This window comes from Saccoglossus kowalevskii, chromosome 16 (assembly GCF_978046115.1).
Source record: "Saccoglossus kowalevskii chromosome 16, keSacKowa6.1, whole genome shotgun sequence".
Classification (NCBI taxonomy): domain Eukaryota; kingdom Metazoa; phylum Hemichordata; class Enteropneusta; family Harrimaniidae; genus Saccoglossus; species Saccoglossus kowalevskii.
In genome coordinates this window covers 23,976,078-24,001,094 of record NC_140656.1, presented here as the reverse complement: position 1 = coordinate 24,001,094, position 25,017 = coordinate 23,976,078, and the positions used below count along the sequence as shown (strand labels likewise).

Sequence of the window (25,017 nt, the reverse complement as noted above, 5' to 3'; positions counted from 1 at the left end):
CTAAGTGAAGGCTGACACAAAAAGGCAGGACTCTACCATTCTTCAAGGAGGGGAGCACTTTCACTTCACTGATAATATTGTTTTCAGTTAAAACAAATCGGAAATCGTTCACTTTTTGACGGGAAATGATTATGTGGAGCACAATGTTAATTGCATTATGTCGATGCTCGTTACAATGTAGAGAATAAATTATTGTCGATGAAATAACAATATACTGTTTGCATCTGACATTTTTGTCTCTCCTAACTGTGCGATAACTTGAAACACACATTGCGTTTTCATTATTTGCAATTAACTTTTGTGCTGCCGTGCAATCTGTTTTTTTTTTTATTTTCACCTCCACTGATTGAATGTAACTTTTTTTCTGGAACTTTTGACATTTAATTTATGTTGTATGAAAGATCTTGCATGATTTTTAACCCAAAACGTGTTTAATTTATTCTGTTGTGTACAAACATATATTGAGCCGATTGTTATATATTATGTTTGAATTTATTTTCAAGAAATAACTTTAAACGTGATGAATTGTAAAAAAATGATTTCTCATTCCCGGGCCACCAGAGTGGCCCGATAAAACTGGAAAAAAAAACGCTCATGATGATGACCTAAACTGAAAATTAGTCAGAGAAATTGCTAGTAGACAATCAGTGCACACCAAGTTCCTTCGCATAATTTCTTATTTGAGAATGATGCTAGTGTGTAACTTGCAATTGAGTTATTTGGTTTTAGTCTACCCCAACTACGAGTGAAATATTTGCTTGTTGTGTACAATTAAACTGTCCCTGTTTTATATTATTCTGTGCAGATTTCTCGTCAAACCAAGCATTTGTTTAAAACATTCTCTCAGTGAAAAACACCTTGAGACAGAAACGTGATATTTTGCTGTCAATTCGATGTTCACAGTCCGTAATATTAGAAATGAGTGAAATCAATGTTAGCTTGTACCGTGCGCCAAATATTGTATCATTTTTAAACGTTATCAGTTACCCGCTTAATATATACTAGTACATCTAACCAGCTCTTGTGTGAGCGTTCACAACAATACAAATTAATTGACTGAACGGCACGGTTAAATTCACGATTTCCCATGTATTTCACCGACCAAAATAATTTTTCGTTAGTAGATTATGTTCCAAATGCCTCCAAAGAAAACCAACAAAAAACATACAGATTAAACCAAAGACACTAGAAAGGTGCTTTTGGTTATACCATGGGGGTAAAAGAAAAGTTAAAACTGCTCAAATTGACAACTTATTTTTAATATTCAGTGAGCGTGGTTTAGAGAAAACACGGTTGACAGGTTATTATTTTTCGGGCGTCAACCTTTTCACTTCGGCGCAGTTGTTTGACTCGGGCAATTCGATTAGAGCCTTTTTATGACGATTTGAGCAGTTCAGTACCCGGCATCGGGTGCGCATGTTTTTGAGGTGCTATTTACATAGTCAGGTGGCGTACAAGTGATGATAAAATAAATGCGATTAATTTAACCGATATTTACTATATGGTACATGTATTGGTATACATATATGGAAATATTTAACCAATGACCAAATATTCCGATTCCATGTTTTTAACTGTTTGAACTTTATGTGAGACCGTGACGGAAATACATGTATGGCAAAACGGCATACTTCAGTATATGAATCCCGAGGGGGCAATACATGGAACTTGCCTAATGGGGACGTGCCCCTGAAATGGGTCTAGTTTTTTTTTTTTTTGGGGGGGGGGAATTTTAGATATCGGGCTTATTTATGGTCAAGAATAGAAGAGGGCGCACATTCCTCAGTGAAACTTATTTGAAATAAAAAGCGATGACAGAAAAGGTATTTTGGTATAAATATGGGTATGGTACCGTGATGTTGTACTATTTTCTGGATGTTATGCGATTGTCGGGATGTTATACCATTGGTATCGCGATGTTAACGATTAGTACCGCGATATTATACGTAGAGGTGTTAGTTTAGGGTCGAATTATGTGCTTACTAAATACCTAATTTATATAAATTGGTTTCATACTACGCTATAAGACAAACAACCAATCTGATTACTACGAGTTTGTAATCCGTACATACGGTATTAATTTCCCTTTCACACTTGTCCGCTCTTCTTTGCCTCTATGGGCGTAAGGACGGGATTCTTTTGTTCATTTCATTCGAAATACATTCATTTCCACTCATTTAGATACACAGTAAAACAAAGATTTTAAGTTATGCTCACTGCAAATCAGTTATGTTAAAAGAATGTTATCAGTATCGAAAACATAATTTTATTAAAATCGCTGGTAAGCCCAGTGCCCTGTGGAGATAATATTATCTCACCGACTCGCTGGTCTACCCAGTGCCACTAGTGACTCACTGGTAAATAGTCTTATCTCTCTCTGACTCAGTCTGTGAATAATGTTTGATGAGTCCTGTTCGTGAAGCCCACCGCTTGTCTTTTCACGCCATTCTCGAAATTTCGCCGTACGCGGAGTCTTGTTTTTGACTTCATCCCCCCGATAATATGTTTTCCTGCTATATTATCCTCACAATACTACATTATCACACATTTCGTGCATAAATGAAATAAACATGGACAAAATAATTCCATTTTGAAAAAATGAAGTGTTTTAAATGAAAATTAACTAGCATTATTCCAATAATATAAAGGAAATGAGGGGCAAATACTGCCTATAGCACCCGCCTGCCCTGTCTGTTTTCTCCACTTCGCTACTGAAAAAATATTTTTTGTTAGCGAAGCAGAGAAAACAGACGAAGACAGCTTGGGTACTGGAGTGACTACCTCGGAATGAATTGACACACCTGCTGACTTATCAAACCCAGAAGAATTAGCGATATCATAGGACGACGGATGGTGTTTGAACACGGACAAGATTGTTACTGTTGTTAGTAGCAAAATCAGATCAAATGAAGATTATCTGATTCATGGAAACTGCATAGCTTGTCTGAGTTAAGGGAAAACTTAATTTCATGGTGTTATTACTACATGTACTACTTTGTACTAAAATTGACACGGACAATGCTAGCCTGCCATGTAGGCGTGAGTGGCGCCCTCACCGACCGAACGGCATCAGATCCTACTGCCAGGATAGGCAAATGCCTGCATCAAATCATTTGCTGAGGGACAGCTGCTTAGGAATATGCACTCTAATTTGCAGCACTTGAACCTAAAAGTGTTAGGCAATAAAACAAAAAATGACTTTTTACTAAAGTACATAAAGTACGCCAACGTCTTCACTTTTTTTCATAGCATAACACGGTTTTCAACTGAACCTTGCTTATTATGACACCCTCAAATACGAGTACCGGTAATTCCCATTCCCCTCAAAGGTAAACAATGGTTTAGTCCCCTACATTATGCTACGACTTGAAACATTTTTTTTTTTTATGCTTCACGTGTTTATTTGCCTTCAATTACGTACTAGTACATGTATATTCAAAGATGAATCGGGCCAGAAGCCAGAATTTGTTAGTAAATATCCAAACATATTTTAGTATAAGGTAGTATTGAATTTACATGAAATACAACATGAATACAAACAGATACAGTCGTGTTTTAACAATGAATATAGACTAATAGAGGACAAGTAATTTGCCTGTATAAAACATAGTTGAACTCTGGGAACCTTGCCCCATGTTATATAATATTATCTCCTTTATCATAATTAATTTTGCCGAACATTAATTTTTAGGATTGAAAAAAATAATGATTTACTGAGACAAGTATGAATTGCCTTATTACATTCATTGTATGAAAAAAACGCCCCCTATGAATAGCTATCATGTTGCTTTGTATGCAAATAAACTTAAATAGTTGGTTGGTGTCCAGTGAAGAGAGAACTCAACAGTACTGTTGCATACTGAGAATCTACATCTTCAAACAATGCAATCTTTGTTCTTTGATTTTGAAGCGAGTTTTTAAATTAGTATTATAAAAGCTGTATAATTCTGTTCTAAAAGCTGAAACAATTTCCTGTGAATTTTGATTTTAAAAATGTATATAGTTCAACAAAAAAGTGCTTTTTTCGAATGAACCGTGTCAAATACAGAATACCTAATTTTGGGTACAATTTTCCTTTCAAAATGTGGATGCTAGTTTTGCTTTTTATGTATTTTTGCATTGTTTTGATAACTTTGGACTAAACTGATTTTCCATTGGCTTCAGATCTTGATCAAAAGTTTGGTACCCAATTCATAGGAATGCTTATATAGATTATCTGACATCTTTTCTGTTAAGATTTTATTGGTAGGTTTGTAAATGTGTATCAGACTGCAACAACTCTCTCCACGAGTTGACATTTGAACCCAGTCTTGTATTCCATGGGATTTGGATGATACATTACCAATGTTATTACAAAATAAGTGAATACATATTTCCACTGCGATCTTTGAATATCACCAGTCAAGTAGAAACAGTCAAAATATTTTATCAGATTTTCTCAATTTTTGCACATTTTCATACAGGACATCTGTTGTTCAAACTCAGGGAAGACTTTATACTGATGAATTAGGTGACCAAGTTTGAAAAAATGTATGCCGCTGCAGACAAATTTTTTCCATTAATATATCTTTCCCTTCCATCTTTGATGATACGAGCAAGGTAAAAGGTACAAATACATACAAGGTTGGTATTAACAGTGTAATTACCATTTATACACTATTAAATTTCCTTGTATTTGTCGTTAATACAGTCCAATACATTGGATGGTGCACTCTGCATTTTAACCATTTCATGCAGTGATTCTCATCTCGCGACTGATAATGTTTTGGGTATGGTCACCTTGTTCACGCAATTGTGCCTAAAACATTTCGGCAAGATTTGGTCATCTTTATGTAGATTTAAACATGTTCAAAATTCGCTACTGTTGCTTTGAAGCTGTATAGTCTATGAAACAATTTTGAGTAACTCTAGCCACACATTAAGTAGTCATTCACCAGTTGTACTGATCCGAACTAAATCGTACACAATATTCAACAAGTGAAATAGTGCAGGGGTGATTTTGTAATACTTCATTTTCTCTATTCATGCTGAAGGGATGATTCAGTGAAAATAAAATCCAGCGAATATACCTTTTTCCTATATTTTACATTCAACTCGGCAATAGTCAGTGAAAAATAAATTCCATACAAAAAAGCCAAAAAGTCTTTTCAGCAAAAATAAAGTATTTTACAGTTCGCCAAAAAAAATCCTGTGTGCTGAAAATTAATGATCTGTGATGTTCTATTGGCAAGAAATATCCAACTGCATTGTCTGAATCAGTTTTGTGAGCACAAACACTGGTCACATTTTACAACTATTTTTTAATTGTGTAGTTTAGATTATGAAAAATGTGGGGTGGGCGAGTAAAATATTTGAATTTTCAGCCTTCAAGTGAGGAAATCCACTGTAGCCATTTGACTGGAAAAAAACTTGTTAGAGGGCGCACTATAATACATGATGGCTGAATAGAATCTTCCAATGTACAGTGGTGAAGAGATGGCCAAATAAACTAACCCTGGCTGGCAACGATTACCATTGCATTATGCACATCACTCAACTCGTCAAAAGCTTTGAACAAGATCGGTGCTAAACGATACACTGCACAAGCATGTCGGTCGGTCGATCATTCTTTTTATTTGAACGTGCATGATGTAAAATATGCATGTACATAGTTGGACCCTAAAATGGAAAATTATTTTTGACACAAAAATTACATCTCAATTATAGAAGACTGGCAAAATACTGACAACACAAATGGATAGAATAAAGAAACTGGCGTTTTAGCACATTAAACTGAAACAAGCACATTTATTTATGGAAAAATGTTTTATGAAACCGAGGGCACAAAATTAGGGGTGCATTTATGCATATGCTTTTAAACATAGGCGGTGTACCGGTACATCTAATTGAGAATAAACTTTCTGCTAGTGGTGGCTGGGCTGGACTAGAATCAGAACAAAGATACTCTTCAAAAAAAAAAAAAAAAGACAAATTTTCAAAATATAACAGATTTTTGAACAAAAATATCAATAAAATGTTGATATGGGCTTATTTACTCTGTAAACAAACTAACAAAATTTTCCAACAAATTTAAACATACCACCCCGCAAATAATGGTACACCCACATGGACAGTGAACATGGTAGGTATGGTTGGTGTAAAATAGTCAACATGATATGCTATACATTAAGTATTACTAAAAGTTTTTTTTTTTCTTTCTTTCAGTTTTTTAAAATCCCTTAGATATGCATGTTACCCGCAATTTTATCACTTGGACATTTACAACATACAAACTAACAATATAATTTCATTACCAAATTTGGACCACTGTAATCAGGTAAGCTAAGTACAAATAAAGTAATGCGAATTTTTTTTAAAAGTTTATTTGATTTTTTTTGCAATATTTACAAAGCCCTTACTAAATGAATTGGTCCATCTACTATACATCAAAAAACACTATCCAACAGTACACGTTGCTGTGCTTATACAATAAGATACTGGAGCCTCAGAAGTACTTTGTTATTGTGGAAATTCACAGTTCACTTAATTTAAGCAAATGTCAAAAACTGAGGGGAGGAAAAGCTATCACAATAACTTTATGCAGAATGTAATCACGATAGTTTGTCAGACAAATAAGCATTGCTTCAACAGTTTCACAACAAGGTAGGTTTTTTTTTTAATTCTTTAAAATGTAGCTTTTACAAAGGCCATTTCTGTAAATCCTTCATACAGGAGCATTGTTTCACAAGCCCATGACAAAAACTAAACGACATAATATATATATTATAAAAACAGTTCTTAAAATGTACACAGAGATAGCTAAAGTCTTTGACAAGGGCAAGTATCGTTCAAATACAAAATAGCGTGCTTGGCAGTTACTCCCAATTTCCCAAGACAAGAAAATGTTTTCTTATTTTCTTGATGCTATTTTCATTTCAATTACTGATATCTACTGAGGGTGTACCACCTATGTGTACAGAAGAGAAGGATTTTCAGAGGAAGTAGTCTGCCTGTGGTTTCTTAGCTGGGATTCCTCTAGTTTCCTGCAAAAAAGAAACATGCAAGAAATTAAAGATTATTACGAGATTACATATTCACTCAAATTTGTTTTGTATGAAACAGTTCCCTTCACTGAATGTGCTGATTGCTGACACTACAGGTAAAGCATTTTGCACCAGAAGCCACATTTCATGTGACAGAGCCTTCATATCAAACAATCCAACAATCATGATACTACTGTAATTAAGGTAGAAGCCTACTCATTTTTTGAGAAATCTTGTCATAAATCGCATGACAATGTTCATTGGTTTATTATGTGAAATCATGAAACTATTGTCCCATGGCACCATAAAATAGCATTCTATTGTGTGTTACAGTGACACATTTTAAGAAACTTGCACTAATTTTTTTCAAAAATAGCTATTTTTAGAACAATTCCATAGAGCGCAATGTTAAACAAAAATTGCCTTTTTTCAACACTAAAACCCAGATTTTTGAAAAAATTCAGGAAAACAAAAAGTAAGCCATCATAAACAATATATTATTTTTTCAGCCTATGTCACCAGCCTACAATTTGAGATATGGCATAATATCTCTGCCATAGGAACCTATGGTAAAAGCACTATAATACTGCCAAAATGGCCGCTATCCACTAAAATACAACCATGATTTTCTCGTAAATTAACCTGGTGACCCCCATTTTTTTTCAAAGTCAATATTCTTATATTGCCTGGAAGTACAATATATTAAATTAAGAAATTCTGGGTTTTTGAAATCATGAGTAGGCATCTACCTTATCAAACAATTGTTTTCTTTTGACTTACCTGTGGAGCTGCTTCAAATATTGTAAAGTCTCTCTGTAGATGTTCATCTAATTCAAGGATTGCTGCAACATTACCACATCTGTGATGACAAAAAAAAAATGTATTGATGGCTGTGCACAGACTTGGAACCCAAATTGCATATTATTACCGTAATTATCCGGGTAAGAGCCCATACCTGAGCAAACGCCCAACCCCAATTTTGATACAATAAAGAAATTGAGGTCATGTCGGCATACACCCAGGGGTCGTTTTCTACACAAAAACCTATTTTTTGTTCGTTGAAAAATAAATGTTGATTGCATAAAAGGGGTGAACGTGAAATAGCTGTGACAGCAAAATAGGTAATTTTTCGCGTTCTGTCTTCCGCTGTTTACATAATTTATTTTTCAAGATTGTTGAAATCGCATTGTTTTGGCTTTATAAAATATTTGCTAAGAGCTTGCAAATCCATAACTTGGGCCAGCAATTTTGCAATGTCATCCGGGGATGTCATGCCGAAGACTGACATTTTTAGCTAAACAGTAAAGCAGATACTTAAAGGTCAAAGATGATTGACAGACTAAACAAAAGCATTGTTTGCCGCAACCCCAATTTTGTCTATTGTGATTAGACAAGAATTAAATGTGCCAAGCTAACAGACAGCGAAATCCATGGTATAAAAGTGCCAAGTCTAAATTGCGTGCAACGACATAAACGAACTTCAGAATGCAGATGTAGAGATTTTTTGTTTGACGACAGTGCCGCTGACTTGGACTTTGACAAAGACAGCAATGAACATACAAATAAAGATCTGAGAAGTTTTTTTTTTTTAAACAACTATGAACTTTTTAAATTTTTACCGTGTAAATTGGTAAATTATGGATCTTACCCCTGGTGTTTAAGTTCATTTTGAGTTCACGCGTTTTGAGCATGTTGGAGGGGAAATTCTCATTCAAATGATTCCTCACTGTTGATTTTTATTATTTCAGGTTTGTCACATTATCAGCAATAAATTATTTGTTATATTTTATGTTGCATATTGTTTAATTGCATGTTTTCATTTGCCATTCTATTCTCTTCTGCAGTTTGATCTGCGTGTTGTCAATTTTTTTGAATTTTCCTCTTTTTTGCAGGGGATGTTTGGGCATAGGCCCCACCCCTATATTTTGTCAATTTTACATGTTCAGAACCCTGGGCCATACCCGGATAAATACAGCAAGTGGAAAAATGACAAACATACACTAACATCCACATGTACCATATTTATGCAGAACTTTTCGTTCGGTATAGACAACTTTCAACTGCAGGTGGAGGAACAGGTCCAGAGCATATGCACTATAATGACTTTCTACAAATTGTAACTAAGCAAGGCATATTTTCACCAGTACCACAGGTAAAAGTTTAAGAAGATATTCTATATTCTCCCAATATTTGATCATTCGGTGATGAATCGGGACAACTATGATAATGTACTGTAACCACAAGTTATGCTAAGATACTGTTGAGTGTCTAAAAATACGTACCTGTAACAATAATTTGGTGCTGACCACACAGTAAGAACAGTTTCATTAAAATGCCACTTGTAACCTTCCATGACTAATTGATGCGCTCGGCAGATCATATCTATATCATTGGCTGCATTGAACTGTGCCACAACATCACTACCAAATAGATAACCTGCTCCACGTGGACTTACACCCCAACCTTGCGTGTCTGCAAAGACAGAACACCATATTAGCTATTGAACATTTAGAAAAAGGATTGCATTGAACTCAATGATTTGATTCTCATTTGTAAGTTTCATGACTGCATTATAATAGATTCCTTGTCAGAGTCCCACAATATTTAAGGTTTGGAACAAGAAAGGGTCCACTATGATACACAGAATAAACCACCTTCACCATCTCATCAAGACGCACAACATCAGATTTTTTAAAACGAGAGAACAGGGGCGCAGCGCCTTCATGCCATGGGCCATGCGCCCCCTTACCCTGGGGAGCAGATCCTCTGGCAACTATAAAATTTTGATTGACCAGGGATCACATGTGGCCACAGTCTTCAACTGTGACCTGTCTGATAGTAATTTTGGCCCCAAGGAAGCCATAGAATGCTCTATTTTAATTATCAAGTTATCAGAAACTCCACACCCTGGTAGGGAGAACCTTTTTTTGCCACTTGGTGGTGCTGTTGAATTGCAGTGCGCCCTCTTGCAGTTTTTTCTAGAAAAACACCTGCAACATGATTAATATTCATCATTTTCAGTGGTCATTTTAGATGAGACGCAGAATGAATTTCCTATTCCTTCACTCTTACTGGGGATCTCAAATGTTAATGCAATCTTTCATAGTGACTGGATGATCAGTCATGATTTCAATTTACAAGCCGAGATTCAAGCATAAGTCATTGAAATTGACACAGTCCCCGTTAAATCTTTGAAAGTTCTCTTTGTGCTCATCATATTAAAGCGGAGGGGTTGTCGCAAGCGTGTTCTTGAAACTTGAGTTCCAAGTGGCATATACAACAGATTGTTTATTTTCATCAAAACACTTGTTTTGTGTATGTATGATATGTATGATGTATGTGCCAAATACGAATAAATTTAGAAAATATAGTAGTAAGGCCAAAAAGTCAGATGGCTGTCAGTAAGCCAGCTTTGACCAGATTTTGAAAAAAATTGTCATGGACATGCATCCTAACATGTATAAAGTACATGTATGTGCCAAATTTGAATGAAAACTGACAGAGCACATCCAAGATACCGCATAAAAAAAAACGAGATGCCTGCCAGTCGACCATCTTTGATTCAATTGCGAAATAAATAGTCATGAACATGTATCCTAACATGTATAATCTATGTACCAAGTTTGAATGACAACTGACAAAGCATGTCCAAAATACAACATTTTCAAAAAACAAGATGGCTGCCAGTCGGCCATATTGAATCGAATCGCTAATCCACTGCATATGTCCCACACAAGGTGCTAGGCACATGCAAAGAATGAAAGGAATCGGTCAACAGGATTCTGAAATATGACTCTGGATAGACTGACGCATGGACGGACGGACGCATGGACGGACGGACGCATGGACGGACGGACGCATGGACGGACGGACGCATGGACGGACGGACGCATGGACGGACGGACGCATGGACGTACGGACGCATGGACGTATGGACGCATGGACGTACGGACGCATGGACGTACGGACGCATGGACGTACGGACGCATGGACGTACGGACGCATGGACGGACGGACGCATGGACGGACGGACGCATGGACGTACGGACGCATGGACGGACGGACCCACAGACAGACAGACAGACAGACGGACCCACAGACAGACAGACAGACAGACAGACAGACTCAGGAACTCACGGACGGTCAGGACATGTATCTTAACATAAAGTACTCGGCACATGCAAAGAATGAACGGAATCGGTCCAAGGGATTCTGAGACACGACTCCGGACGGACGGACGCACACACGGACGGACGCACACACGGACGGACGCACACACGGACGGACGCACACACGGACGGACGGAGACCGAATTATAAGTCTCCATTTTCGGACTTCGTCCAAACTGGGACTAATAAACAGCGATACTAAAGTGGTCCAGTAGCTACACAGTATTCTTGATATTATTCAAACTATTGCACTATAATATTATATCATTTTGCCACAAGTGATTATTTCAGTTTGTCCAAACAGTCATAAATCGCATCACGTTACATAAATCGCATCACACTGTTCTATTAATTCATTTGCAGTTATAAAATTAGCCACTTAGCTCTGAAAACAAGATCAGCTTCAGATTGCATTCAGTGATACCAGGAACCACCTCGCTGAATATCACTAACTATCCCCCATATGAAAAAATACATACCTTCCGGATCTGACCACAGTAAATCGCACATTGGTCCATCATGTGGCACTTCCTGTTTGCGGTCAATCGTTCTAATTTGATCCAAGGTATTGATTGATGGTGATAGACCTCCATGAACACAAAAAATCTGCAAGACAATTATACACAGGAATTAGAATCACAATTGTAACAGAGCTGCACTGCAAGGAATATTGCTAATCTCACTTGGTAGTCAAGCTCATGTATACCACGTTTTCAAAAGAAAAAAAGGTTATGCTGGCATAATTCAAGTCTGGTAATTAACGAATAAGGATTTTCATTCACAAAGGAATGTAAATATGCAGTCACTACATCAGGGATTAATTCCTGGACCCCAATATAGACTGGATAATTTGTACAATGATGCCGACACACAGATGGGCAATGTCTTAGTTGACCACACATTTCTGTTTACTATTCTCTCCAGTGCTAAATATACAGATATAAATGTGTTCAAACTTTATACATTATTCACAACATATGGCATTACGGGGATAGCTATACATACCTTTCCATCAATAAAGGCAGAGAGACTGAGGTAATCGAATATCTCTGTACAGTACCGCCACACTGTCACAGAACCATATTTTCGTAGACATTCATCATAAAAACCATAAACCTGTGTAATTTGACGACTTTCATGGTTGCCACGTATAAGCGTGATGCGGTCTGGATATCTAACCTGAAAAACAAACAAAATTGATTGGTGGTACATTATTGTGGACATTCATGAAACACAAAAAAGCAGATTTTGCCAACAAAACTAAGGGAATTTATTTAAATTATACTCCAGAGATCATTTTAACCTGTCTTTCAAAATAACAGTTCCATTAAATGTTACAGACCACAGAATAACAAATTTGGATTTTTACTCGCGGTTTCAGACAAGTTGTCGAAAATAACATATTTTACCAGAAATTACAAAAATATTCACTAACAATCCAAATTTTCATATTTTGACACGAATTTAACAAATCCCAAGTACCTTTGGTACAGAAATGAATGTAATTGGTTAAGTACTTTTGAAGAAGAAGTTGTTTAAAGGAAAACTTCACTCGGGACATGGGCAGAGACCCGCATATACCAACAGCTCCGCTGGGTCATCTACGATGACAGCGGAGCTAACAAACACTAATACATTGCTCAGCAAATGATCACGGTATGGTAGTGTAATCCAGTTATACTGCGTTTCACAAGTGAATAACTTGTTTTCGAAGTGTTGAAATTGTTATTACTCAGTGATTTATGATAACGTAAAAAAAAAATTGAATAAATTGAATTGTAGTGAAATGCAAGTAAAATTCAACTTAGTTTCACCATAAGAGAATGATTTTCTATGCACACGAGTGATCTGAAACTGACCAGACAAGTCAAGTCAGTAATTAACTATTTAAAATGCTGGATGGTACCAACATGTTCGAATTACCATAGCTCATTCAAATATGTTAATGACAGTTCAGCGATTTCACTGTGAACGCAACACTGAAGAGATTTACCGAAGTTGTAGTATGATCTTTTGGCTTTGATTTCGATGGGAAAACAGCACGATTTTTTTTTCAATTCAAGAAATTAGTTATTTTCGAAAGATAAACATTTAATAATTTATCATTTTTATGGTGATAACTCATTGTCGAAAACTTGCGAAACACAGATGTAATCATAAGGTGTATTGACAATCGTGCCATCAGAACAAAAGCGGTTTAACTGCGTGTCTAACATTTTATCATTGAAAAAAATAGGTATGAATATTTTTAGGCACATGGTCGAAACAAATTAATAGGATTAGGAACAATGCCGTTTTGGACCAGCTGGTTGAAGCAATGAAGTCAGTCACAGTCTTGTCGATTTGGGGGTGCGGTTAGTAATAGGTACTTTTCATGTTTTCAATTTTTGTCAAGAACTCTAGTGGTGAAATTGGGTGTGCAGTTACTATTATATACAATGTATGAAGTTTATATTGAGACTTAACGGTATGTTTGCCACTTGTAAGAACAGGATCCAGTGTCAATATATGTAGGTGGTACATTCCATGGATATTGTTGTCCAATGCAACAGTGAAATAGGTCATTTCAAAAATACAATTTCACTAATACTATGAAGCAAATTTAGTATTGAGAAGAGAGTTTTCATTGAAAAAAATTTACCTTGAACCCGGTGCATTTATAAGGCACGTTTTTCTGACTATCCAAGTAGGGAGAAACATTAGCGAGGTAACAGATTGTGTTCAAGTAACAATTATTTGTAAAACTAGGCTAATTTGGATGGTGATTCTAAAATTTTTCTCTGAGATGGTTCGACTCTCCGTAAATGTTTGAAACAATGCTCACAGTTGTCCAATAAAAAGAAAGAACCTAACTGAATGCTGAACATGGCTAAACTGTGGGACACTTTGCTCAACTGTTAATTTCATAAATCAAAACCTATGTGAACCAATTGCTAATCTCTCAATGCAAAATAGAGATTTCAATATTAAGTACGGCTTCCCCAGTAAACACTTGTAAAATGAGAAATTTTTAAAAATGTTCTTAAATTGTACTATAGTCACTCATAACTCGTACCAAAAGATGACTCATTTTGATAAATTACTCGTATTTGAGCTGGCTGCCATTTTTCAGTATATAACAGTTTGTTAACAGACTAAGGAAATCAATACAGAAAGCACATTACAATATAAACAAACCCTAAATCATTCTTAACTTCTATATAATCCACCAGATTCTAATTTTATTTTAAAACTGCAACCCTATATGCAACTACTAGACCATTATAAGCCCAGTGAAAGTAACAAATTCTGGTTAATTCTTTAAAATCACTGCAGGCACACATTTTTTTTATTTTTTTTAGTTGTCAACAAAAATTTGGTTGTAGTATTTCTTTAATTTTTCATAAATTTCCGACAAAAATCATGAAAAAATTATCAACTGATGCGGCACAATGACCAAGAACATTGGCACTGATATCTAAATTACAATAAACATAAAATTGTACACATACCTTAAGTGCTAATAATAGTAAGAATGTTTCAACACTGTAAAATCCCCGGTCAACAAAGTCACCCATAAAAAGATAGTTTGTGTCTGGTACATCACCACCAACCTGTAAACCATTGAAACAAGTCATAATCAAAGATACAGTATTTTAAATTCAGGAAGGCCACAATGCCCAGAAGCCCTACTTTAATGAATGCATCAGCACCCTTTGAAATACCGGTAGTAGGATATTTTTATTGTTACAATTATTAATCTGAGCAATTTTGGAATAGGGTGCTCTCTGAATCCCAAGTTCAAACACAGCATCACAGTAATTGTAATTTGTGTATTTAGCGAGTTGTCTTAAAACAGGGTCATAGCACCAAGGGCCAAATGATTTCCAAGACTTTTCCAGACCTTTTCCCAAAAATTCTTGCATTTTTCTAAGACACTTTGACCCTTAATTCGGGCGCGGGGATAGCAATCACTGCCGACACTTGTTAGAACTGGGCTAGAAAACATGCCAGTAATAACTATGAAGAAATTTAAAGACTTTTCAAAGATATTTTATTTTTCATGCAATTTAAAGAGACTCAAAAGACTTTTCAGACCTCAAAAAATCCAAAAAACTTTCAAAAGGATTTTTCCAACACTACGGACCCTGTAAAATACTGGACTGGGTGTTCGGATACATGTACAAGCTTGTATATTGGTAGGCAATCTACATGGAAAGGGACAAGGAAATATCAGTTTCAACAGCAAGTACAGCAATTCAGCTGTGCTGTAGCAGATTAATTTAGCTTACAGTATATTAACAAACTTACCCTGAATAGTTCTTTCAGATCGTAAAACTGTCCATGGATATCACCACATACTGTAACTGGTGTGTCTACCCTTTGGACGTTACTTTCTTCAACAAGAATCTCTCTGTAAGAGAATATTGCATAGTTATTTACATGCTAATTGAAATTATTTAATCTGGTAATTACAGATTTAGTATCAATAACAATTCCTGATTGATGGCTAAGCAGTCAAAGGATAAAGGTCACGTACACTAAAGAGGATGCAACATACAAGGTAATCTTAAACCCAATAAAGATTCCCAAATTGGGTTTATAACAAGATGTTCAGTACCATGTTTAATTATCTATCAATTCGATGAGATTATATACCGCCCTCATTCGATTCAGCACTTATGCGCGACTAAGTCGCCCTCTCAGCTAAGTGTTATCACTTCCTAATGCTCAAAATTTGACCGTCCAGTCATAAAACCTGGTTTTTGAGCATCATTTGACGAAATACCATCAATCAAATTTATAAAATACAGGGTGGATATCATTCGTAAACTACGCTTTGACAGTGACTGTTACAGTCCTGAACGATGGTAAATTCCATTTTCAGTTCACCTTACAAAAATTGCTTATTATCAGTTTTTTGAAAATAGAATCTTGTTTTTTCTGTTTTTTGCTGAAGTCAGTTACAACAAGTAGTACTTCAACATCAATTATTCACTTCCTCATTGCGTTGCCAGAATGGCTTCAAGAATTGCGCAGACACAACACTACATTATGATTGGATATTAACAGACATGACCCATTAGGTCAAATTGTGCTAGAAAAAAAAAAAATGGCGGAAATTGCTCTGAATCTGGATTTAGCAACCAATCTAAAATATTCAACGAAGATGGTTGATTGTTTTCCCACACACTAATAATTTTACATCGTAAATTCTAATAAAATATTCAAATTTTATTGGTCATTTATGTTTCGTCATTGTAAATGCGACTTGGAAATCACTGATTATGAACCCATTTCATCAAAAATGACGTACAGTTTTCCCCCTAATCTGGCACATGATGTATTAGTCAATTTTTTTTTTTTTTTTTTTTGAGTTTACGAGTGAGGTGCTTGTGAGCTAAATAACCCTGGGCACCAAGTCTGATGAGTATGGTAGTACAACGTGTAGCATTGAGAAGCATGGTACAATTTTTGTTTGTATGGATAGATAGCAAATCCAATGCAGTCTTACCTCGCTTTGGCACACAGTGCTTTAACTTCACTTTCTTTAATAATTTCACATCTTCTTAGCTGCTCTATTTGCCTGCAATTCATAATTAAGGTCAGTAGGTATTCACTACAATTCTGGCAATGTCAAGTTGTGTTTTACATTAGTTCAGTGAACCATACATATCAAAAACAGATTTTGATTTCCTTTTTTACAGCTCAAAGTTGAAATACCGATCTTCTAGAGCGGAATATAGTGTCGAGAAACACTTTTATCTAACGTGCATAGCATAGAAATTTTGCAATTGAAAACTGTAGTATGAGATGGCCGAGTAGAAGTGAATGCCTCACATCGCACTGTCATGTACAGGCCAATTTGAATATTGTACATCATCTTCATGCTTTTATTATTATCGGTTAATGGTATGGAATTACTAAACGAAATTATGGTTATTTTTTGCATTGAAGTAGTGCAAAATTTGAATCCTTAAATCAAACAGTCGGCACTGAGAATGGTTGTCAGTAAAGTTGGTCATTTAAATACTAGGAAAGAAAAAATGGAAAACGAAAACAATTAACCTCAAGTCTGCAATATTGAAGCAAATCAGAACAATGACAATATGCAACTGCAACTTTTAGCCTTCATCTAAAAATGCTTTTCAAGACAAAAAATGTCATCCGAGTGAAATAGTTGAATTATTCGATCAAATCAGAACAACATTAAGAGCACATGTATTGCAATAAGCCAACTATGATTGGAATTGATCACTGCATGACAAACATACATTATAAGAATGCGGTGACCTAAAAAATAAACTGACTGCGAGGGTATATTTGATCAGATCTACAAATAAATGTGCACATCCAAGACATTGTGCATTATCTTTATACCAACAAAAAGTTATTTTGTTTTTGTTTAGACTAAAGAAAAATGTGCCTGTTCATAATTGCCATAACATCCTGTTCAATTCAAAACAATATTCCAGCCAAAGAGGAAGTTTTTTTTTTTTTACAGATGCCACATTTATCTAATTATTTTGAAATTTGCCATGTTGCATTTTTATACTGAACTTCAGACAGCAAACAAATAATTTGGATCAGTTATATAGTTTCGCTGCCATATTGTTTTTTTTTTGTCTAAAATGAAAACAATTTGGAGGTTTTTTTCTCTCAAGTGCTTTAACCATCAACTAAATATTTGGCAAGTAGCATGGCCATAGCTTTTGAAGTGAATAAAAAAATGTTCATCTGTCGCGTGGTTTGGCTGCAATCTTTGCTTTTTGGGAAAAAAAATAGTCAATTGTGGGCATTTGTTTCTCACGACTGCATGACTGAAGCATCTTTTAAAAATAACATCAGTGGGTACATATTAAGGCATATTCAGCATTCATACTTGGACGACACAAAGATGAAACTAAAATTTTTCCTAGAATCATATTATAATGATTCAATCATATTATGTACATATGAGCTATTAAAGTTGAAGCTACACAACATTTTTGCAACTTTTAAACACAGACTCGACATTAAAAATAATTCCCTGGCACATGAAAGACTACCACTGAGATTCATGACATTTTATCATGAATAAAGTAAAATTTAAACATGGAATTAGGGTCATCGGCTGTGACTAGTAATGTTTAGAATTCCCAAATATTTATTAATACAATAATAAACATTTGACATTCAGGGAGAAAAACAGAACGTGTAGGGTAAGTAACACTTTATGATATTAAGCTGTAAAAAAGGATACCGTAATTAGAGGGGAAGCTATCTGCAAGGCATGAATGGCATTGTGCCATGCAAACTCGTGTTGTCTTTCTTCATTAAAATCAGTTACATGAAACAATTTTTGAATATTTAATCTGTCGGTATTACTCTTCAACTTGGTAGCAAATACTATCACCACAAGAAGGTGAACTACAGATAAACTAACAAGCAGCCTCTTGGCGAGATAGTTTTGTTAGCAATGCACATTTCAATTTAAAAATTAAAGATCCTCTTAGAAATGAACAAATCTGAGAGAGGTCTGTCCAAGGTACATATACACCAAGTATCAAAGCAATAAGAATTGTAGTTTTCAAGAAGAAGTCGAAAAGTACAAGCGGCATCTAGGTAGAGATAGCTCCGCTGTTAGCAATGCACATTTTAATTATGAACTGAAGATATCATTAGAAAATGAACAAATCTAAGGTCTACCCGAGGTCCCTATATGTATAAGTATCAAAGCAATAAGACTTGCTGTTTTCAACAAGAAGTTGAAAATATCACTTTACCAAAAATTACAAAAATATTCACGAAAATTAGAGAATTAAAGATTTCATGAAATGAACAAATCTAAGAGAGCATTCAGTCTTGTAGTTTTCAAGAAGAAGTCAAAAAAGTAAAAAATTTGACACTGTCTACGACGGACAATCACTTATATGATAAGCTCCGCTCGAGAGAGTCGACAGCAAAGCTAAAAAAATAATGACATGCATCATGGTCTCATAATGTCCGATGTACGTATCAAGTTAGAACAAAATCTATCAGCAAACTGCTAAGAAATGCTTGATTTTGACAATTTTTTAGTACAAAAATCAGATGGTGAAACAAGTTTATGTGCATATGTATATATTATGTATAATAATGTAAGAGTGAAGTTTGAATGAAATCAGTCCAGGCATGTCTAAGATATAGGTCCGCACACTCACATGCATGTTCGAACGGGGACTAATAAAGAATACACCTTAAAGTTTTTTTTTCTTCCTAGTAGCGATAAGCCACCAAGTTCACATTGTTGGTGACCTACTGAAAAATTTAGCAGCCAAGTGCAAAATTGTTGGTCACTAAAATACATGTACCAAGTTCAAACGAAATCTGTCTGCACAACTAAGGTCTGGTTTCAGAATGAGAGATGTAATCAATTTGGATGAATTTTCCCCATAGTAAAATGGTTGCCATTCAGCCACCTTAAATCAAACCATAAAACTAATAAATGTGCACATGTATCCTATGAAGAACAGCAAGAACAAGAACAGCATTAATTACTGTAGAATACTTTATTTTCGATAGGAATTTATTTTCGCTATTTTCACTGAAGGGATGATTCCGTGAAAATAAAATCCAGCAAATATATTTGTTTTCCTATATTTCACATTAAACTCATCAAAAATCGGTGAAAATAAATTCCAAGCAAAACGCCCAAAAAGCCTTTTCAGCGAAAATTAGTTCCAGCGAAAATAAAGTATTCCACAGTAGTCTGTCTGGTATTTTGAAGGTAATCTGCCAACCAAAATGAGTACATCAAGGTCTAATACTGAGTAATGTCCAATACATGTACCAAGTTTGGATGAAATTCATGTTGTGGAAAAGCAGAAATATTTCAATGAATTTTTAGTATCTTGAATCGTATCATGAAACAAATGCATATGCATTCCAAGATGTATAATGTACGTGTAAAGTTTGAATGATCAGTCTGGGAATGTCCAGACACAAAGGTGAAATTGCAAGTACTGGTTTACTTGTCATGGTTTGATTACTAATCTGACTAACATGTGAACATGCCTCAAGGATGCCCTCTGAAGCAAGGTCAAATCCCAACAAGTTGGAAAGGGGGTTGTCTCATAATGGTGATGATTTCCAATATTACTTCAACCATTAACAGCATGCAGTTTTTTTAATTTAAAATAAATAAGGTAAAACAGTAGAAGGTATCCTAGCTTAGGAAATTAAACTCTTGTTCAACAATTTTTCATCTGTTTCAATGGCCACTTGGTAGACACGTGTCATCAACTCTACAGTAAACATACTAATGCATGAAATAGAAATTGAGTGATCCATAACAGCATGCTAGAAATCAGATGACTAGCAAACCACAAATTAGAATGCACATTAGTATTTATCTCTAAGTATCACATAATTAGCAATTACCACATTACCATGGACATGATAACAATTAACAAATCCAGAGATCGTTGTAAATACACTATTCACATGAACACAGCCAGTCTAACAACAGAGATTGAAAAATTGCACTTCACACATCTCTTTTTTGCGCCATTAATAATGCCATCTCCTTTTGCCTTTCAGCAGACAATGTGTTGACAAGTGCTAAAGGATTGAAACATAACCTAGATGATATTTTAAATAACTACTGGGTACATACTTGCTGAGCAAATAATTAATAGCGACAACTTATTTAAAGATCAGAATCTCAAATCACATATGGCAAAGATGCTACAAAACATTCCATTGTGTTTATTTTATTCCCCCAGTGATAGAAACATAATACAGTGCATGAAACTTGTTTGGTCTTACTAGCTTGTACATGTACAACTGAGACGTATATAGTTTAACATACATTACTACTTGTACAAGCCAGGAGTTAGAAAAGTCATCACAAATAGAGATCATAGAAACCTTGTGACATTTAATGAAGTTATCTAACATATGGAAATACGGGCAAGTCCAGATAGCCAGGTTGCTCATAGAATTTCATTTTGCTCTGACATTAGTGAAAGTAGTGAATCGAAATTATTTTTAAAATTTACTAAACATCTCTAGGTGAGTAAAAATTACATTATGATGTACTGTAGAATACTTTATTTTCACTATTTTCGCTGAAGGAAGATTCTTTATATATACCTTTTCCTATATTTTACATTAAACTTGTGAAAAATCAGTGAAAATTAATTCTAAAACGCCCCAAAAGTCTTTTCAGCGAAAATTAATTCCAGCTAAAATAAAGTATTTCACAGTATATGGGAAACATTTTCTATTCATTGTTTGGTTGGTTCCCAATTATCATATTTACTAACACTAAAGAGGAAAGCACCCAGTGACTCTTAGCTCAACTTGCCAAAGGGCCTAACTTTGCTTTCTACATACAGTCAAACCTGTGTTAACGACCACCTGTGCAGAGCGGCCACCTGCTCATAGCGACCACCTTAGTACAGTCCCTTCGCAATTTACACGTTAAAGACACTGGATATAGCGGCCACCTGTCCAACGCGACCAGCGACCACCCTATTGTAGAGCTATTCACACATTTCCATCAGACGGTCTCAGTAAAAATACAATAGCTACTTGCTAATCGCTAACAGGAAAGTGGCCATGTGTTACGTTCAGATTACCGAGTACGTAATCTTTAGGGCTAAGAGACAGGGGTGACCATCGCAACATGGTTTGTGAAGTTGCGAAAAAGTAAAAACAAAAAGTTGAATATCATCTGAATGTAACGTCTGGAGACTGGAAAATTTTAACAAATTAAAACAGTTTCATTTAAAGTTTGAAATAAAAAACTAGCTTGTTTCCAATCGGTACTATACTATTGATCCCCAGCCGGCCAGCGGCACTTCTGTGGACTGTCTCGCACATGAAGAGCAAATTCCTCCCGTCTCGAAAAAAAAAAATGAACCAGTTTTATTAAATGAGAGATGTTTTATTTACCTTGTCGACATGAAATATCCAAACAAAATAATAAAACATTCGTTTATTTAGTTTTCATCGCGGGATTGCAAAATCAGACCTATTTTGGCCGCCATGTTGTTTGTTGTTGATCGTTACAAATTATGCTAATGAAGTTAGTGCATGGGCAAAATGTATTGTTACTGAGGGGTCATCTCGGGGTTATTCTCAACGAAAGATGTTTTCTATTTTGATCCTCTTTTTTTTATAAAAGGTAATATCAATAATTCGCAATCGGGAAAATTCGTTTCGTTTAAGCAGTTTCGACACGTCGATGCTTGCAACAAATAACTGTAAAATTGCGTGCACGACCATCGTGTTTCATTTCCGGTTCGTTTGACATTCTGATTCAACACCGACAGTTGGAGCAATCGTTATGAGTTTGGTAAATTTTGTTTATTACCAATGCTTCTTCATTTTTAATGCTTGTTTGTTTTTTCAAACACGACAACTTTGCCTGTGCATTTTGTCACAGTGTTCAATCGACAATACTAACGATGGGACTGATTACCGCCTGTGATGGAACATATGTGTAAGAGACTGGGGAATAAGACTGCATGGCGAGAGTGTGAAAGACAGAGCTGAAACGCCAATGCGGCAGATCGTTGACAATCGTTCTTATGCATTAAATACAAGAATGAATCTATGGGCAGAATCACTTGGTTTCAGTGAATTTACATGATATAATTTGTAGTAAAAAAGTAAAGCTGTGTAATTATCCAGATGAAAATGAGTGACTTATTACAAAAGACTTATTCATTGTACAATGTGTAGGTTTGTTTTTATGTTTTGCTTATGATCTCCCTTAAAATTCCCGCCCTAATTAATATTCATGATTGAATGAATAAATTAGGCCACCTCCATATAAAGACCATCTGTCTATAAATGACAGTTTGGCTCAGTCCACTGACTGTCCTTTATAGACAGGTTTGACTGTACATTATTACTGCCACTTTTTTTTTTTACAAATGTTCATTAGAATGAACTGCTCTATTAAGATTATTTCTGCCATCACAACCTCCTATTCTAATTCTTCTCAATCTACATCCTGCATCATACTATAATTTCTCCTGTCTAGTTTTGACTTCCAAAAAATGAGTGACCTCACATCACTTTTTTGTAGCCTGCACAACACCCAAAATCTTCTTTCTACTCCTGCATTGTTTTAAGCAAAATACATGTTTGAAGTATAAATCTTACCTGTCCAAATCACTGCATTCAGACATAATTATAAAAAGTGTAAGTTTCCGATCAACAGGAATTGAAAATCTTGAGCAAAAGATATTGGTGATATAAAAATGTTATTTACAACTTGAAAACCCTTAAACGGAAGAGAAAGAATTAATTAGTACAAACAGACAAAGACTTTGTACAGGAGCAAGACTTTTTTTCACATTATGTTTTTCTAGGACAGCAAAGCTTACAATCAAACTGTTTTAGATAAAAAAAAAATAGCTTCAGGTGAACACGTATCATTTTCAATGACTTATAATGAATAATGCAACAAAATTCCGTAGAAAATGTTATTTGTTGCCGACATGCTGTTAAAAAATGACATTATAAAATTCCAAATTTATTAATGTAGATTGGGTAAATGACCATATGTGGTGGACGACATCACATAGGATGCTAGATATAGTTCAGACTTCACACGGACTTCCCTACACAAATATTAACTTCGTAACACCACCGGTGAAATTTGCTCAACCGCCAACGGAAAACGCAGGGTCACGTCATTTCGTCGACATGCGAGTTCAAGACGAGCTCGATTTGGACACAACTTGTACCCTAAACAAACGTGGAAAAAACAACGTTGTTTAACAAATTGCACACTCAATGTTCACATCCTGATGAATTGTGAATGACGACGTACAAAAATAGACCCGACTCTTGTTCTCTGTTGGCGGCGAGCCGACAATGTCGTTTTTCGGAAAACAATTCATTAAATTATGGTCAGACCGGCCGCCGGTTTTCTTGTTTTAAACGACAGTTAATAAAAAACAGAACCGCAAGTATCTATCACGTTTGACGTCTACGTTAGTCAGTTCCATTTCATTGGCCCAAGTGCTTCAGAACGACATAAAACTAGAAGTTTTTACCTGTGTGGCAGAGCAGAGAGATGTTCTTGGCTATTGCCCTTGCTGGTGTCTGTGCGTCTGATCCAAACGATGACGTCCGAGGTTAGAGGTCACATACCGTATTAGGAAAGGGAAATTGCTGTCGTCATTTCAAGTAATAGCGCCACCAAAGTCCAAACGAAAACTAATTTGTACGGTTAACCATAACTACAAATTCGAAATATTATACGAATGTACGATTGTCGGTAATATTGTACGGATGGATTGTCGGGGCTGTTCGTACAGGTCACAGGAAATACAAATTGCATTTTACGTTTTTACAGGAAAAATAAGTTTTTACACTTCACAGATAAAGCAAATTCTTGATTACATTTTACAGTTTTTTAATATATTCGATAATTTGTGTTTTAAGAACCAAGAATCAAACAATATCACACAATAATCAACCCGTTTAACTGCTCCCGTTGAATTACTGGTGCCCGCCATGATTATTCTCAACACATGCAATGCACATTCATTGCACCTGCACACAGTAGAGGTCGTTTTCTTGCAAGCATTTTAATGCGACATTTTTCCGCTGCCACGAATCTTCTGGGTATGTGTGACCCGCATGTACGAATCAAGCCAGGAATTAATGTCACTCGTTAACGTGCGATATTAGTTCTGGTGAGATTTACTTCCCGGTGTTCTACTAAGAACAATGCTTGCCGAGGACACTTGCACAACGTGTAGATTTAATTGCGTGCATGTCATTGTAAAAGTCGGCATATTTGGGACCGTCCTGTCAATAGAGGTCTTTCACGTGACGTCATTAACCCGGAAGTCGGCCAT

General features: G+C 35.6%; 1 protein-coding gene across 1 annotated transcript; it reads right to left on the bottom strand.

The window, feature by feature from the left end:
* Positions 1 to 6,630: 6,630 nt before the first annotated feature.
* LOC100372035 (serine/threonine-protein phosphatase 4 catalytic subunit) lies at positions 6,631 to 24,294 on the bottom strand. The gene is made up of 10 exons (XM_002737547.3): positions 24,208 to 24,294; positions 23,309 to 23,429; positions 16,686 to 16,757; positions 15,482 to 15,584; positions 14,683 to 14,784; positions 12,197 to 12,370; positions 11,671 to 11,797; positions 9,305 to 9,494; positions 7,803 to 7,881; positions 6,631 to 7,022 (listed from the first exon to the last, which is right to left on the bottom strand). Exons 2-10 carry the CDS (start codon positions 23,332 to 23,334, stop codon positions 6,972 to 6,974), a joined length of 924 nt encoding a protein of 307 aa, XP_002737593.1. The 5' UTR covers positions 23,335 to 23,429; positions 24,208 to 24,294; the 3' UTR covers positions 6,631 to 6,971.
* Between the last annotated feature and the right edge of the window lie 723 nt (positions 24,295 to 25,017).